The following is a 13,809-nucleotide window of genomic DNA, read 5'->3' as shown; positions in this document are numbered from 1 at the left end:
ATTTCAGAGGTCAACCCCATCAAGACACAGGTATGGTACAACCCCTTATATTTGCAGGGAATATGTTCTTGGCCTTTGTGTGGATACACCTTATTGAAATGAAGTGCTTCTGGCCCAAGAATATCACAAAGTCACATTGGAAGGCCTAGTAAATATGCAGAGGACATACTTTGTTGGATGAGAATAAGTAAAATTGTGTATACTGTTTCCACACGTGTGGGGTTATAATGTACCATCTGTTTCTTAATATCCTGGGCCAGTCTGAATAAATGAGACTTAAGCAAGGATGGTTTCTGCATGTTCAGTTATCTAATCCCAATGCAGACTTTTCACCCTGTTTGTATGCAAACACAGCTCCTGTATAAAGATCAAAAGAAGTTCCTACCAAACAAGCAATCTCACCTCCCACTGTGTTTCTTCCAGTGCTGGAGCAAAGGCGGTCTTCTCTTTCTCATAGGACCTAAGCTTGGTCTCCAGGAGATCCTGCTCCTTCATCAGGTTGGCCAGTTCCTCTCGGAGCTGCTTCTTCTCCTGCTGCAGCTGGAAGACCTGGAGCTGCAGGAGCTGCTGCGCCCGCTGGCTCTTCTGTGAGCTCTGCTTGAGCTTGTTGTTGCACTTCTGCTTTAGCAGCTCCATCTCATCCCTGCAGCGCCTCTGCTTTTCCTCATAGCTTTGGCAGGAGGTGATCTCCTTTTCCTCAAAGCTGCTTTGGAGCTCTTGCAACTCACCTTCCCTCTCCAGCAGCTTTTGCTCCAACTCCTGGATGGCTGATTCCTCTGTGGAGATTGGGGAGCGGATGCAGGAGTTCTCAGGAGGTTGGGGATGGGCAGCTGCAGCAGCAGTTTTGCCTGGATTGAGGATTTTGGTGCCGCCGTCAGAGAATGACAAGGCCTTAAGGCTCATCATGTTACTGTTCTGAAGGATGGCACACTGAGTGATGTTGTGGGCAGAGCCCCCAAACCGGCTAATGGGTCCCACTGGGGCAACAAGAGGGTCCAACTGGTAGCTGCTGGCTGTGCTGTGAGTAGGGAGGCTTGACATGGAGTTCCTTCCTGAGTCTGATAGTCCACCAGAGCACAAGGCTGCCTTAAGGTCCGCATCTTTAGCTTTGTCCTGGGACTGGAGCGACTGAGAGGTATGGCTACCATGTTCTGGAGACGAGTGGAGGACTGTGTTGGAGCGAGGGAGTACAGGCTTGAAGGCGGTTGGCCTGGCAATATTCTTGTCTGGGCCCTGGAAAGAAACAACCATCAGCCAGTTAGCACAGGTCCAGGAGTATCCAGCAATGGGCCCTTTTTGCCTCTTCCTGAAGAAGAGACGCGTCTCTCACTTTCTCAAATGGACACATGCAGGCAAAAACAGTGAGCTATTATTTTTAATAGATGATCCTTAAAATACTATTAGTTATTCCATTCATACCCCAACTTCCCTCCCCAATCTGAACAGGTAATTACCTCATTTAAGATGCTTATCAGATATGCCTGCATGGCAGGGCCGTAGCCAGAAAAAAAGTTCGGGGAGGGTTTTGAAAATTTGGGGGGGGGGGTTGAACCCCTAAACACCCCCCTCTGGCTACAGACCAGTTAATATCTGCTTGAGATGGTGCCTGGAGGGACTTTTAATTTTTTGCGTCTCATAGACTTAGCATGGGGATTTGGTTAACCAGTTAAAAATCATAAGTAAACCAGGTTTTTTTTTTAACCTGAAAAATGGGGGGGGGGGGGGTTGAACCCCTACCCCCCCTTGCTACAGGCCTGCTGCATGGTAATTCTATCCCTAAAGCTGGAGCACTGCAGGTAGCAATGACTGGCCTATTTAAGAGCAGAAATGGGAGGGAAATGGCATTTGCTCCTCATTATTTCTCTCCCATTGAGAGCAATATTTAGTCTCAAAGTTCTTCAAGCAATGCAGATAAGCATGGAAAGGGCTATGGATTCTACAGATCTAAAGGTCTACCCATACTAGGAGCCTATTCACTCTCCCATGATTGAGGAAATGAAGACTACAGAATGTTCCACGATAGCAAAAAGAATGGCACCTGAGGTCAATATCCAGGCTGTCCTACAGCCTTTCTTCTGAAGCCCATAGATCACACTTTTAATAAACCAAATAAACTAGAAACACATATGTTGCAAACATCAGCCCCATCTTCGGTGTTGCACAAGTGGTGGCACCTTGTCTCTCCCTACTTTCTGAGGACCTATTCCTCTTCCAGCTTCTCAAAGTTGAATAGGAACAAAGTCCAACAAATTCCTCACTTGCCTTGCAGACAATTCTAAGGTCCAGAAGGTAGAAGAGGCAACAAGGGGATCAGCAACTCTTGATCTAATCTTAACAAATGTGGAAGACCTGATCAATACAGTAGAAGTCGTCGGATCCTTAGGGGCAAGTGACCATGTGCTCCTGCAGTTTGCCATACAAAGGAAGGCTGAAACTAAGACAAGTCAAACACGCATTCTGGACTTTAAGAGAGCTGACTTCCAAAAAATGAAGGAAATACTGAGTGGCATTCCATGGACGCCAATATTAAAAGACAAGGGAGTTAAGGGTGGATGGGAGTTTTTTTAAAAGTGAAATACTCAAGGCGCAAATACAAACAGTGCCAACAAAGAAAAAAAATATGAAAAGTGCAAAGAAGCCAGAATTGATATCCAAAGAACTTCTAAGACTCAAAAGAGACATGCACAAGAAGTGGTTAAGGGGAGAAATCACCAAACAAGAATTCAAACGTATAGCCAACTCCTATAGGGAAAAGGTTCGCAAGGCTAAAGCGCAAAATGAGCTCAGGCTTGCCAGGGACATTAAAAACAACAAAAAAGGCTTTTTTGCTTACGTTGGTAGAAAAAGGAAGAACAAGGAGGCGATAGGGCCTCTGCAAGGAGAAGATGGGGTGATGGCGACAAGGGACAGGGAAAAGGCAGAACTGCTTAATGCCTTCTTTGCCTCGGTCTTCTCACAAAAAGAAAGCCATCTTCAACCTCAGCAACATGAAATGGACGAAGGATTTGGGGAAATCCAACCCCAAATAGGGAGACAAGTTGTCCAGGAACACCTGGCCGCTCTAAACGAATTCAAGTCCCCAGAGCCAGATCAGCTACATCCAAGAGTATTGAAGGAACTAGCTGAGGTTATTTCAGAACCACTGACAATTATCTTCGAGAGTTCTTGGAGAACAGGAGAAGTCCCAGCAGATTGAAGGAGGGCAAATGTGGTCCCTATCTTCAAGAAGGGAAAAAAGAACGACCCAAACAATTACCGTCCAGTCAGCCTCACATCGATACCAGGCAAGATTCTGGAAAAGATCATTAAGGAAGTGGTCTGCGAACACTTAGAAACAAATGCAGTTATTGCTAATAGTCAACACGGATTTACCAAAAACAAGTCATGCCAGACTAATCTGATCTCTTTTTTTGATAGAATTACGAGTTGGGTCGACACAGGGAATGCCGTAGATGTAGCGTACCTAGATTTCAGTAAGGCCTTCGATAAAGTCCCTCACGACCTAGTAAAATGTGGGCTAGACAAAACTATGGTTAGGTGGATCTGCAATTGGCTAAGCAAACGAACCCAAAGGGTGCTCACAAATGTGTCGTCTTCATCTTGGAAAGAAGTCACGAGTGGAGTGCCGCAGGGTTCCGTCCTGGGCCCGGTTCTCTTTAACATCTTTATAAACCACTTAGACGAAGGGTTAGAAGGCACGATCATCAAGTTTGCAGACGACACCAAACTGGGAGGGATAGCCAACACTCCAGAAGACAGGAGCAGAATTCAAAACGATCTTGACAGACTAGAGAGATGGGCCGAAACTAACAAAATGAAGTTTAACAGGGACAAATGCAAGATACTTCATTTCGGCAGAAAAAATGGAAATCAAAGATACAGAATGGGGGACGCCTGGCTCGACAGCAGTACATGTGAAAAAGATCTTGGAGTCCTTGTGGACAACAAGTTAAACATGAGCCAGCAATGTGATGCGGCTGCTAAGAAAGCCAACGGGATTCTGGCCTGCATCAATAGGGGAATAGCGTCTAGATCCAGGGAAGTCATGCTCCCCCTCTATTCTGCCTTGGTCAGACCACACCTGGAATACTGCGTCCAGTTCTGGGCACCACAGTTGAAGGGAGATGTTGACAAGCTGGAAAGCGTCCAGAGGAGGGCGACTAAAATGATCAAAGGTCTGGAGAACAAGCCCTATGAGGAGCAGCTTAAAGAACTGGGCATGTTTAGCCTGCAGAAGAGAAGGCTGAGAGGAGACATGATAACCATGTACAAATATGTGAGGGGAAGTCATAGGGAGGAGGGAGCAAGCTTGTTTTCTGCAGCCCTGCAGACTAGGAAATGGAACAATGGCTTCAAACTACAGGAAAGGAGATTCCACCTGAATATCAGGAAGAACTTCCTCACTGTGAGAAGGGCTGTTCGGCAGTGGAACTCTCTCCCCCGGACTGTGGTGGAGGCTCCTTCTTTGGAGGCTTTTAAGCAGAGGCTGGATGGCCATCTGTTGAGGGTGCTTTGAATGTGATTTCCTGCTTCTTGGCAGGGGGTTGGACTGGATGGCCCATGAGGTCTTCTCCAACTCTACTATTCTATGATTCTAACCCTACCAGTACTGAACTGGACACTGAGAGAGCGCCCATTCAATTTTGAGAAGTTGTGGGATGAGCAGCAGGAAAACCCAGAGTGGCAATAAAGTGGACTGAGCAGTCACTCATATTTGATGAGGATGATGATACAGTGATAGGTTTTGAAGTGTAGCCTTTTAAATACACCATACCCAAAGGGAGATAGATATATAGATTTTTTTTCGTGTCAGGAGTGAGAAACTGCATATCACTTCTAGTGCGAGAGAATTGGCCATCTGCAAGGATGTTGCCCAGGAAATGCCCAGATTTTTAAAATGTTTTTACCATCCTTGTGGGAGGCTTCTCTCATGTCCCTGCATGGAGCTGGAGCTGACAGAGGGAGCTCATCCACACTCTCCCCAGGCTGGAATCGAACCTGGCAGCCTTCAGGTCAGCAAGCCAACCTTCAAGTCACAAGGCTTTAACCCACTACGCCACTGGGGGCTCCATGGGTATAGATATAGATATATAGATAGAGCTATACACACACACATATATATATTCATATTCTGCACACATAATATGTGCCTAAACGCTTGTAGCTATTTACATCTTTAACACAACAGATTTGTTCCTAACGCTAATGCCCAATCAAGACACCCCACATTACTCTGTCTGCATGGCTGGTAACAATACATTGTTGCTGGGAAAATTGATTTCCTTTCCAATTATTGGGCCTGCAGTTAATCTTTGAAAGAATAGGGAAATTAAAAGGAGGTGGGCAGATAATATCATAGTCCTGACTCATCAAAATGTTTCAGGGCTTCAACTTTGTAAACACTACAACACAGGATAGGATAAAAAAGTGAGAAATGTTGATGGCTTTTGCGCCATGCTTCTGGAGTTCCCAGGTGGAACTGGTTATATAGTGGGAAGACGGATGCTGGACTCCATCAGGGTTTTTCTTGAATTAATACAGATTAGATACTCATGATACTCTGACCAACTCACTAGTTCCAGCTGGTTGGAGACTGGCTTGAGTTTAGCAGGTGTTCCGGTGCCATAGTCCACGCTGCTCCTTGCAGCCTGGCTCCCCAGCTCCCCACCAGAGAGTGGCGCGTAGTCTGTCCGTTGAGCCTTCTGGTTGACTTTAATATAAAAGAAGTCCTCATTTTTGTTGCCCTTTGAGTTGGACTTATTGTGGCCAGTTTCCTGAGAGAAGCCAAATTTCAGCAGCCCATCCGAATATCTGTTCAGTTTCTTCAGGTGGGATGACTTGCGCAGCTTGTACTGCGATGCCCGGCAGTGTTTGCTATGGAAACTATGCCCAGAGATAAGGCTACTGACACTTCCCATTATGGCTCCTGGGTGGAGGCTATACTCAGAACAATTAGTGCCCTGGTTATGTCTTCATGGGCGTCCTGACAGCTGGGAGAGAAGGTCGGTGTTGTGGTCATAGCAGAAATTTCACTTTGCCAAGGATCGACAGACCTGCACAGAAGAAAGAAGGATGTGAAAACTCATGAGAACAGCAAAGTCAGCTTAGAAAATCTTCATATAATCAGCAATGAGGAAGATCTATATTTAAGCTCCATTTTAGGCAGTGACAGGTTGTATGATTGGATAAATTATGGTCTCTTATTTTACCTCCCTGGCTATGAAATGGAAATTGCAGAGATTTTAGTCTCATAAACATTGGTAAACTGGTATTACAACAAGCTCATAAATCCAAAGGGTTGAGAAGAAGAGCCTTGTAGTAAACAAGCAGATGAATAGTTACCTGCACCAGCCTCCTGCAACATGGGGAAAAGATACAAGACAAATGCATTACTTTATCCCTTTCTCTGCTGAAACTGATAATCTTGCAGGTAAGCAGAAATGTGCGGCTGAAATTGTGCCACTATTTTTGTCACCTTTTCCTATCCTTCTGGAAAGGAACAAGATACTCTGCACTGGAAGGGAGGTAGCAGCCTATGGTGCTAAGGACACTCTGGCATCCGCTTCCACTACAGAAAGTTAGCACAGTTGTAGCTAGGCTTTACTGGCACATTTTGCATGGCTTAGAATTTTGCAACGGTAGTGAGGGTGATGTTGTTTTGAGACATGCAATACAGTTCCCACTCCCAAAACCCAAGCATTGGCCATCCTGGTACAAACAATCCAGAGCAAAGAGAAGGAAGAGTTATACCTACAAGGTCATGTGGCCAGCATGACTGCATAGAACACCATTATAAACTTGTATTATAGACAAATTATTAAAGAAAACTACAGTGATGGTGAGGTGAAGGGAAGGAATGTTTTGTTGCAAAAGCCAAATGAGAGAAGACTTTACATATATTTTTGCTTTGAATGCACACTTTTAAATATTTTTTTGAATTCATGAATTTAATCAATTTTAAGTTGCAGTTGCCTTGAAGGGACTTAAAATGAGGCAAATCTCAGCAGGTGGTCAGTCTGAATTTTCAAATGGCCCTAACAAACAGCTCAACCACTTTAAAGATTATTCCCACATTGATGCACTTTTGAAGAAACAAAGGGTCTGGGTTGCTGTGACTTTTCTGTGCTGTATGGCCATGTTCCAGAAGCATTCTCTCCTGACGTTTCACCCACATCTCTGGCACGCATCCTCAGAGGTGTGAGGTCTCTTGGAAACTAGGAAAGTGAGGTTTATATATTTGTGAAAGCTTTCCACAACACAATCAGTATAAAAAGTGAGGGAGGGGAGAAAGGGAGAAATCTAGTAGCACCTAGACTGTTTTATTTTAGCATGAATTTTTGTAGATTCCATTTCATTAAATGCAACACAGAGCAGAAGCTGCCAATGCATCAGAAGAAATCAACTGAAATCCATGAAAGGTAAAGTAAAGCCTTGAAAGCGGCATGACATGCTTTCTTCTTCACCACCAGTTTCTTCCCATCTTGATGGTTTTCCCAGATTTCTCTTGATCCTTATTCCCAAATAAGCACCCTTCTCTTTGCTCTCCCTGTAATTTTCTGACCTTAACATGGATGTTACTACAGTCCTTAATTACTGCTCACGTCTGGATGGCAAGCGGTATTGGATAATAACACAGTGTATTATTACTGTCATTACAGTTCAGAGGTGCTCAGAGAACTGGGTTTTTTTTCCTTTACCTCTGGCATAAAAAAAGAAAATGATCCTTATTACAATTTCAATGTGTTCCTCTTGGTAATTGACAGCACAGAGAGAGAACAAGGAAGATCCCTTTCTAATGCGTTTGGATGCAGGAGTGGAAGCAGGTGGGTAGAAAAATATGCACATTATCAAAATGAACCCCATCTGGGTGCCAATGTGGGTCTGGAGGATGGGAAAAGGGCAAGAAAGACTGCACTACAGCAGGACGGTGGAGTAGTTGCTACTCGGCTTCCCACTGCTCTCTATAAGCTTCTCCGTTCTCCAAACAATGGGTGTTAAACTCCCCAGCAGATACCAAGGCCAGCTCCTTCCACCCAAACAGTTTCCTCCAAGTTCTGATGGGGCAGGGAGCAACTAAATGCAAGTAACTGATAATAGAATCCAACTAGGGAATGACACAAGCTTTTGCCTTATCAACCATGGAAATAATTGCCCAGACACTGGTTGTATCGTGCACTGGTTGTATCGTACATGTCCATTATGGCACAACACGCCGGAAAAGTGGGGGAGCAGGGATAGTAGATGGGTCATTGTAATGCAAATAGGGAAGAGCAGCAAGGGAATATGGAGAAGGGCAAACAATGATGAGATTTGTAAAACTCTAAGATTATATCTTTCTTGCCTGCTGACTATAGGGAGAAAGCTAATGTGAGCATATGGAGCGTAACTGTAACTGGGGATGCAGACTCCCTAATACCAGGGAAGCACCTGGCTATGCTAATCTATCTATATATATATAAAAGGGTAATGAAATTTCAGCCTAGGACAAAACAACAAAACTACACACCCCAGAAACACTAAATTTGGCAGCACAACCCCTCATCCATGCCTCTACGTTCATACAACAAAAAGAAAAGAAAAATAAAGTCCTAATTAGAGGGAGAGGAATAATTGTTTTTATCCAATTGCTGCCAGTTAGAAGGCTAAGCTCCGTCAGGGGGAAAACCTTTACCCTTTACCTTAACTACCACCAATATCTCAATACTTTATTTCCCATACCACCATACTTCGCCACAGCAACGCGTGGCCGGGCACAGCTAGTATATATATAAAAGGGTAATGAAATTTCGGCCTAGGACAAAACAACAAAACTACACATCCCAGAAACACTAAACTTGGCAGCACAACCCCTCATCCATGCCTCTACGTTCATACAACAAAAAGCTCCAGCTACTCCAGAAAACGGCCAGGCTTTGAGACTGCAAGGCTATTCACTGCAATTCCATCTGGCCAACAAAGGAATCCCATAAGCCACAGCAACGCGTGGCCGGGCAAAGCTAGTAATAATAATAATAATAATAATAATAATAATAATAATAATAACAATGACAGCTGGCACAACAAAACATTGCATGGAAAGTTCCTTGACAAAATTGAAGGAAAAGCAGATAAGGAGAAGACCTGGCTCTGGCTCACGAATGGGACCCTGAAGAAGGAGACAGAAGGCCTGATCCTTGCAGCCCAGGAGCAAGCCATCAGAACAAATGCAATTAAGGCCAAGATCGAAAAATCAGCTGATGACCCAAAATGCAGACTGTGCAAGGAAACCGACGAAACCATTGATCATATCCTCAGCTGCTGTAAGAAAATCGCACAGACAGCCTACAAACAGAGGCACAACTATGTGGCCCAAATGATTCATTGGAACTTATGCCTCAAGTACCACCTCCCAGCAGCAAAGAACTGGTGGGATCACAAACCTGCAAAAGTATTGGAAAATGAGCACGCAAAGATACTGTGGGATTTCCGAATCCAGACTGACAAAGTTCCGGAACACAACACACCAGACACCACAGTTGTGGAAAAGAAAGAGGTTTGGATCATTGATGTCGCCATCCCAGGTGACAGTCGCATTGACGAAAAACAACAGGAAAAACTCAGCCGCTATCAGGACCTCAAGATTGAACTTCAAAGACTCTTGCAGAAACCAGTTCAGGTGGTCCCGGTGGTGATGGGCACACTGGGTGCCGTGCCAAAAGATCTCAGCCGGCATTTGGAAACAATACACATTGACAAAATTATGATCTGTCAACTGCAAAAGGCCACCCTACTGGGATCTGCACGTATCACCCGAAAATACATCACACAGTCCTAGACACTTGGGAAGTGTTCGACTTGTGATTTTGTGATACGAAATCCAGCATATCTATCTTGTTTGCTGTGTCATAATAAAATAATAATAATAATAATAATAATAATAATAATAATAATAATAATAATAATAATAATTTATTTTTCTTTCCCACCACCATCTCCCCAAAGGGACTTGGGGCGGCTAACATGGGGCCAAGCCCAAACAAAAACAAAATATGACAGATAAAACCAGTATAAAGACAATATCAAACATAACATTCAGATATAATAAATGAATTAAAAACACAAAATACAAAAACACCGCAGTAACCAGTTAGGGAAGGTAATATAAACAAACATAAAAATAAAATGGGGGCGATCAAGTCAAAAGTGTGTAATTTCAAGACCTTTAAAAAAATGCCTGGACAAGTGTCATACATGCATTAGGGAGCTGAGAGTGAACTGCCCACGTGTGCAGAAAGGACAGGGCCTGGGTCTGATGCTCCATGTTGAGAGGGGGAGGTAGCTCTCTCCAGCTGGATGACCCTTAACAGGATATTCAAGAGCCTGTTAACCAAATTAATCAATGCGGGTCAGAAGAGGAGGACAGATAATGGACCATATGGGTAGCTTGTTAGAAAGGCACACTGCTCATTTCTGTGTTCCTGCACAAATACAGGAATGCTGCATTCTTTGTATTAGGGAAACGGTTCAATCAGCTTTTTGACTGCATTAGAGATAGAGATTTGACTGCATAGGTGCCATCAGGACAAGGCCTCAGCAAAGGATGCAATGATGGTGCCTTGCAAACAGCGGACAGCATGGAAAAGCATGGAAAAGAATTGCCACTGGCTCACTATTTTGGGAACCCATAGAGAGAATGATTTCATTGGGACTCCCTCCCTTTCCCATTTCCACTGTTTCTTAACCTATCTTTTCCTCCTCGCCTTCCATCCATGTCAGTACTAATATAATGTTTCTGACACATTTGGAGAAGGGAAATGAATGGAAACACTGCTAAAAATGTATACAGCCAGACAGTTCTAAGGGTCAGCAGAGTGCAGTGGTTCCCATCTACTCTGCCATATATTCCAGTTTGAACTGCATTATAATAGTCTATTGAATATGAGTTATTGGAAATAGCTAAACCCAGTCTCTGGGCACATATCCCTTTGGAAATAAATGACAATCATAACCTTATTGAAAAGTAAAAATGATGTCATAGCCGTTTGGCAAATGTGAATCTCCATGAACATGTGAAGACCACCTTTTGAAAACCACTAGTGAAGAAAAGCATGAGGTTGTTAGAAGTCAACCCTCTGAACAAGCGATATTCATAAGCATTCATGTAATGGCACACAGGTAACTCAGCTGTTAAACTGAAGAACCATGTCTTTGAACTACCAAGGATATAAAAATATATTTGATTATCAGAGGGTGGTTGTTACTTTGAAGCTGAAACTGCAGTTGTTATAATTGCCCAAAAGATATACACTTTCTTGAAACCTCTTAGTTTAAAATATGCACTCAGAGATTAAAAAAACAACAACAAAGTCTTCTTTGAAAAATGACATATCCTGTTTACTCACAAACATCTTGTATTAATTCACCATACAGGTACATTTCTTATTGAAGTTCAGGTACAAATAGGATGTACGTTTATTCTCTTTGTTGTGTACACAAGGTATCATTCTTTATCACTAGTCCACAGTCTTTAGGTATAGTTGTACTTACTAAAGTCCATAAGTCATACTTCTCTACTGAAGTCCAAAACAGCAACATGCATCCACCTCCACTGAGGTGTGATGCAGACAAATATCTACCTACCATGAGGTCTGATGCAAACTGACTACAAAATGGAGTCCTGAGTCTGAACATGCTCAGTACAATTATATGTCTATAACCCCTCCCACACCAAAGAGGTACATTCAATCTGGGACTAATCTGCAAGACTGATGCTGAGATACACATAATATTTATTATTTGCAGGACAATGGTGCAAGCCAGCCTTCACCAACCTGATGCCCTCCCAAATATATTGACTACAACTCTCACCGCCTCAGCTATCTAAAAACGATAACAGTTGTACTCCAAGATATCAGAGGATATTAGATTTAGAAAGACATCTCCAGTGGAAGTACACCAGTTTCAGTCCAGGTGCGGAGAAATTTAAGCCTAAGTACCATGACCCCATTTTGGCAGAGTCTGTCACAACCCCCTATAATCTCCCCTCCATTAACATTCATGGGATGGATTTAAAACAGACACCTATTGAAAGAGGGAGTGCATAATTGTCTCTCCTTCAAGTGGATGAAGAGCCCCATTACAAGACCTTCGTTCACTTTCATTCATCAGCCCCATTCATTCTGCTGACATTCACTGGGATTATTTTGATAGTGGGCAATAAGAGCATTGGTGGGAATTCGTGGCGCTCAGATACGCACAATGGAACACACGCACACAAACCACTGTGATCTATCATTAGTTAGAAAGAGCACTTCAGATTAAATTACGTCTTCCAGCTGCTCAAACAGACTGGGAGTTCATCGTGCTTCATGTCAGCTCAATGGAGAGCATTTGGAAGACCCACTAACATTGGATGGATGCGACATGACCAAAATGCGGGAATGGAAACAGGAATCAGAAACCTGGGAGCAGTGGGTCCTCTACCTTGAAAATCAACACACTATTTGTGCTAATAGCCAAAGTCACAAAGCAGAAAAAGAGTCCCCAAAGGGAACATTTTCCCCATTAGCTCCTCTCACCCACCCACACCTTTTATTACAATGCAAAAGATCACAGAGTCCATAGCCCACTAGATCCTCGGCTCCTCAATGACTCATCTTCAGAACATTGTGTTCATTCAAAACATGTGCAGCCATTCTGTTGCAAAAAACTAGCACACCTGTAAACCCAAGTTAAATAGTCCAAGGGAGGGAGATGTTTTCAGCGCATTTAATTATAGAGAGCATTTCCGTCTTCCAGCTGATGTGCAACAAATGCCATAACTGAACTGGCACTAATTATGCCCCTGCTTTTTCTCTAAAGGTCTTGATGAATCCCTGGGGATTGGGGATCTGCATTAATGTGACCCTTCAGTGGTTTGCTCTTTAATGAAAATCAGAGCTACGACCAGTCTATGCTCATTTCCTTGGATCTCCTGGATTTTTTTTGATGGAGTTGCAAGCTGGGTAGATGCAGGGAACACTGTGGATGTAGCATATCAGGATTTCAGTAAGGCCTTCAACAAGGTCCCCATGAACGTCTGCCAAAAAAGCTAGTCAAATGTTGGCTAAGCAAAACTACGGTAAGATGGATCTGTAATTGGTCAAGAGAATGAACCCAATGGATGCTCACCGCCTCCTCCTCATCCTGAAAAGAAGTGATGAGTGGAGTGCTGCAGGGTTTGGTCCTGGGCCCGGTTCTATTCAACGTCTTTATTAATGACTTAGATGAAGGGTTAAAAGGCATGATCATCAAGTTTGCAATTTTACCTTATGTCTGGAGGTTCTGTCGAACTGGCTACGTGCTAGTAGACTGAAGGTGAACCCGGCGAAGACCGAGATTCTCTGGCATGGCCGCTCGACTGGTCTGACCCATTTGCTACCCACCTTCGATGGTGCTGCCCTATCTCCTTCGCCTACCATTAAGAGCCTGGGTGTCGTTTTAGATTCGCAGCTGACAATGGAAGCTCAAGTCGCTGCTGCCAGCAAACAGGCCTTTTTCCATCTACGACAAGCGAGGCAACTGGCACCCTATCTCTCTGATGAGGCTCTGGCAACAGTCCTCCATGCCACGGTCATGTCTAGGCTGGACTATTGCAACGCCCTGTATGTTGGCCTTCCGATGTCCACGACCCGAAAGCTCTGTATTGTTCAGAATGCGGCAGCCAGGCTACTCACAAGAACATCCATGAAATGTCATATAACACCAGTGCTGCAGCATCTGCATTGGCTTCCAACTGATTACCGTGGTCTATATAAGATGCTAGTTCTGAACTTTAAAATTATTTACGGC

At 43.8% G+C, this 13,809-nt stretch overlaps 1 protein-coding gene across 5 annotated transcripts in view; it reads right to left on the bottom strand.

Annotated features, from left to right (window-relative positions):
- The window catches only part of lzts1 (leucine zipper tumor suppressor 1), a 44,684-nt gene that overhangs the window by 11,927 nt on the left and 18,948 nt on the right, over positions 1–13,809 (bottom strand). For all 5 annotated transcript variants that reach the window (XR_506919.3, XM_062961020.1, XM_008116028.3 and 2 more), the window contains 2 exons: positions 5,574–6,053; positions 403–1,233 (listed from right to left, as the gene is read on the bottom strand). Coding sequence is in view for 4 of the 5 variants with exons in the window: in XM_062961020.1 (XP_062817090.1) it covers positions 403–1,233; positions 5,574–5,918 (1,176 nt within the window). In the remaining variant the exon portion in view is untranslated. The remainder of the gene's footprint in view (positions 1–402; positions 1,234–5,573; positions 6,054–13,809) is intronic.

The sequence above is a fragment of the Anolis carolinensis genome, unplaced genomic scaffold (genome assembly GCF_035594765.1).
Source record: "Anolis carolinensis isolate JA03-04 unplaced genomic scaffold, rAnoCar3.1.pri scaffold_8, whole genome shotgun sequence".
Classification (NCBI taxonomy): domain Eukaryota; kingdom Metazoa; phylum Chordata; class Lepidosauria; order Squamata; family Dactyloidae; genus Anolis; species Anolis carolinensis.
This window is presented reverse-complemented; position numbering and strand designations above follow the sequence as displayed.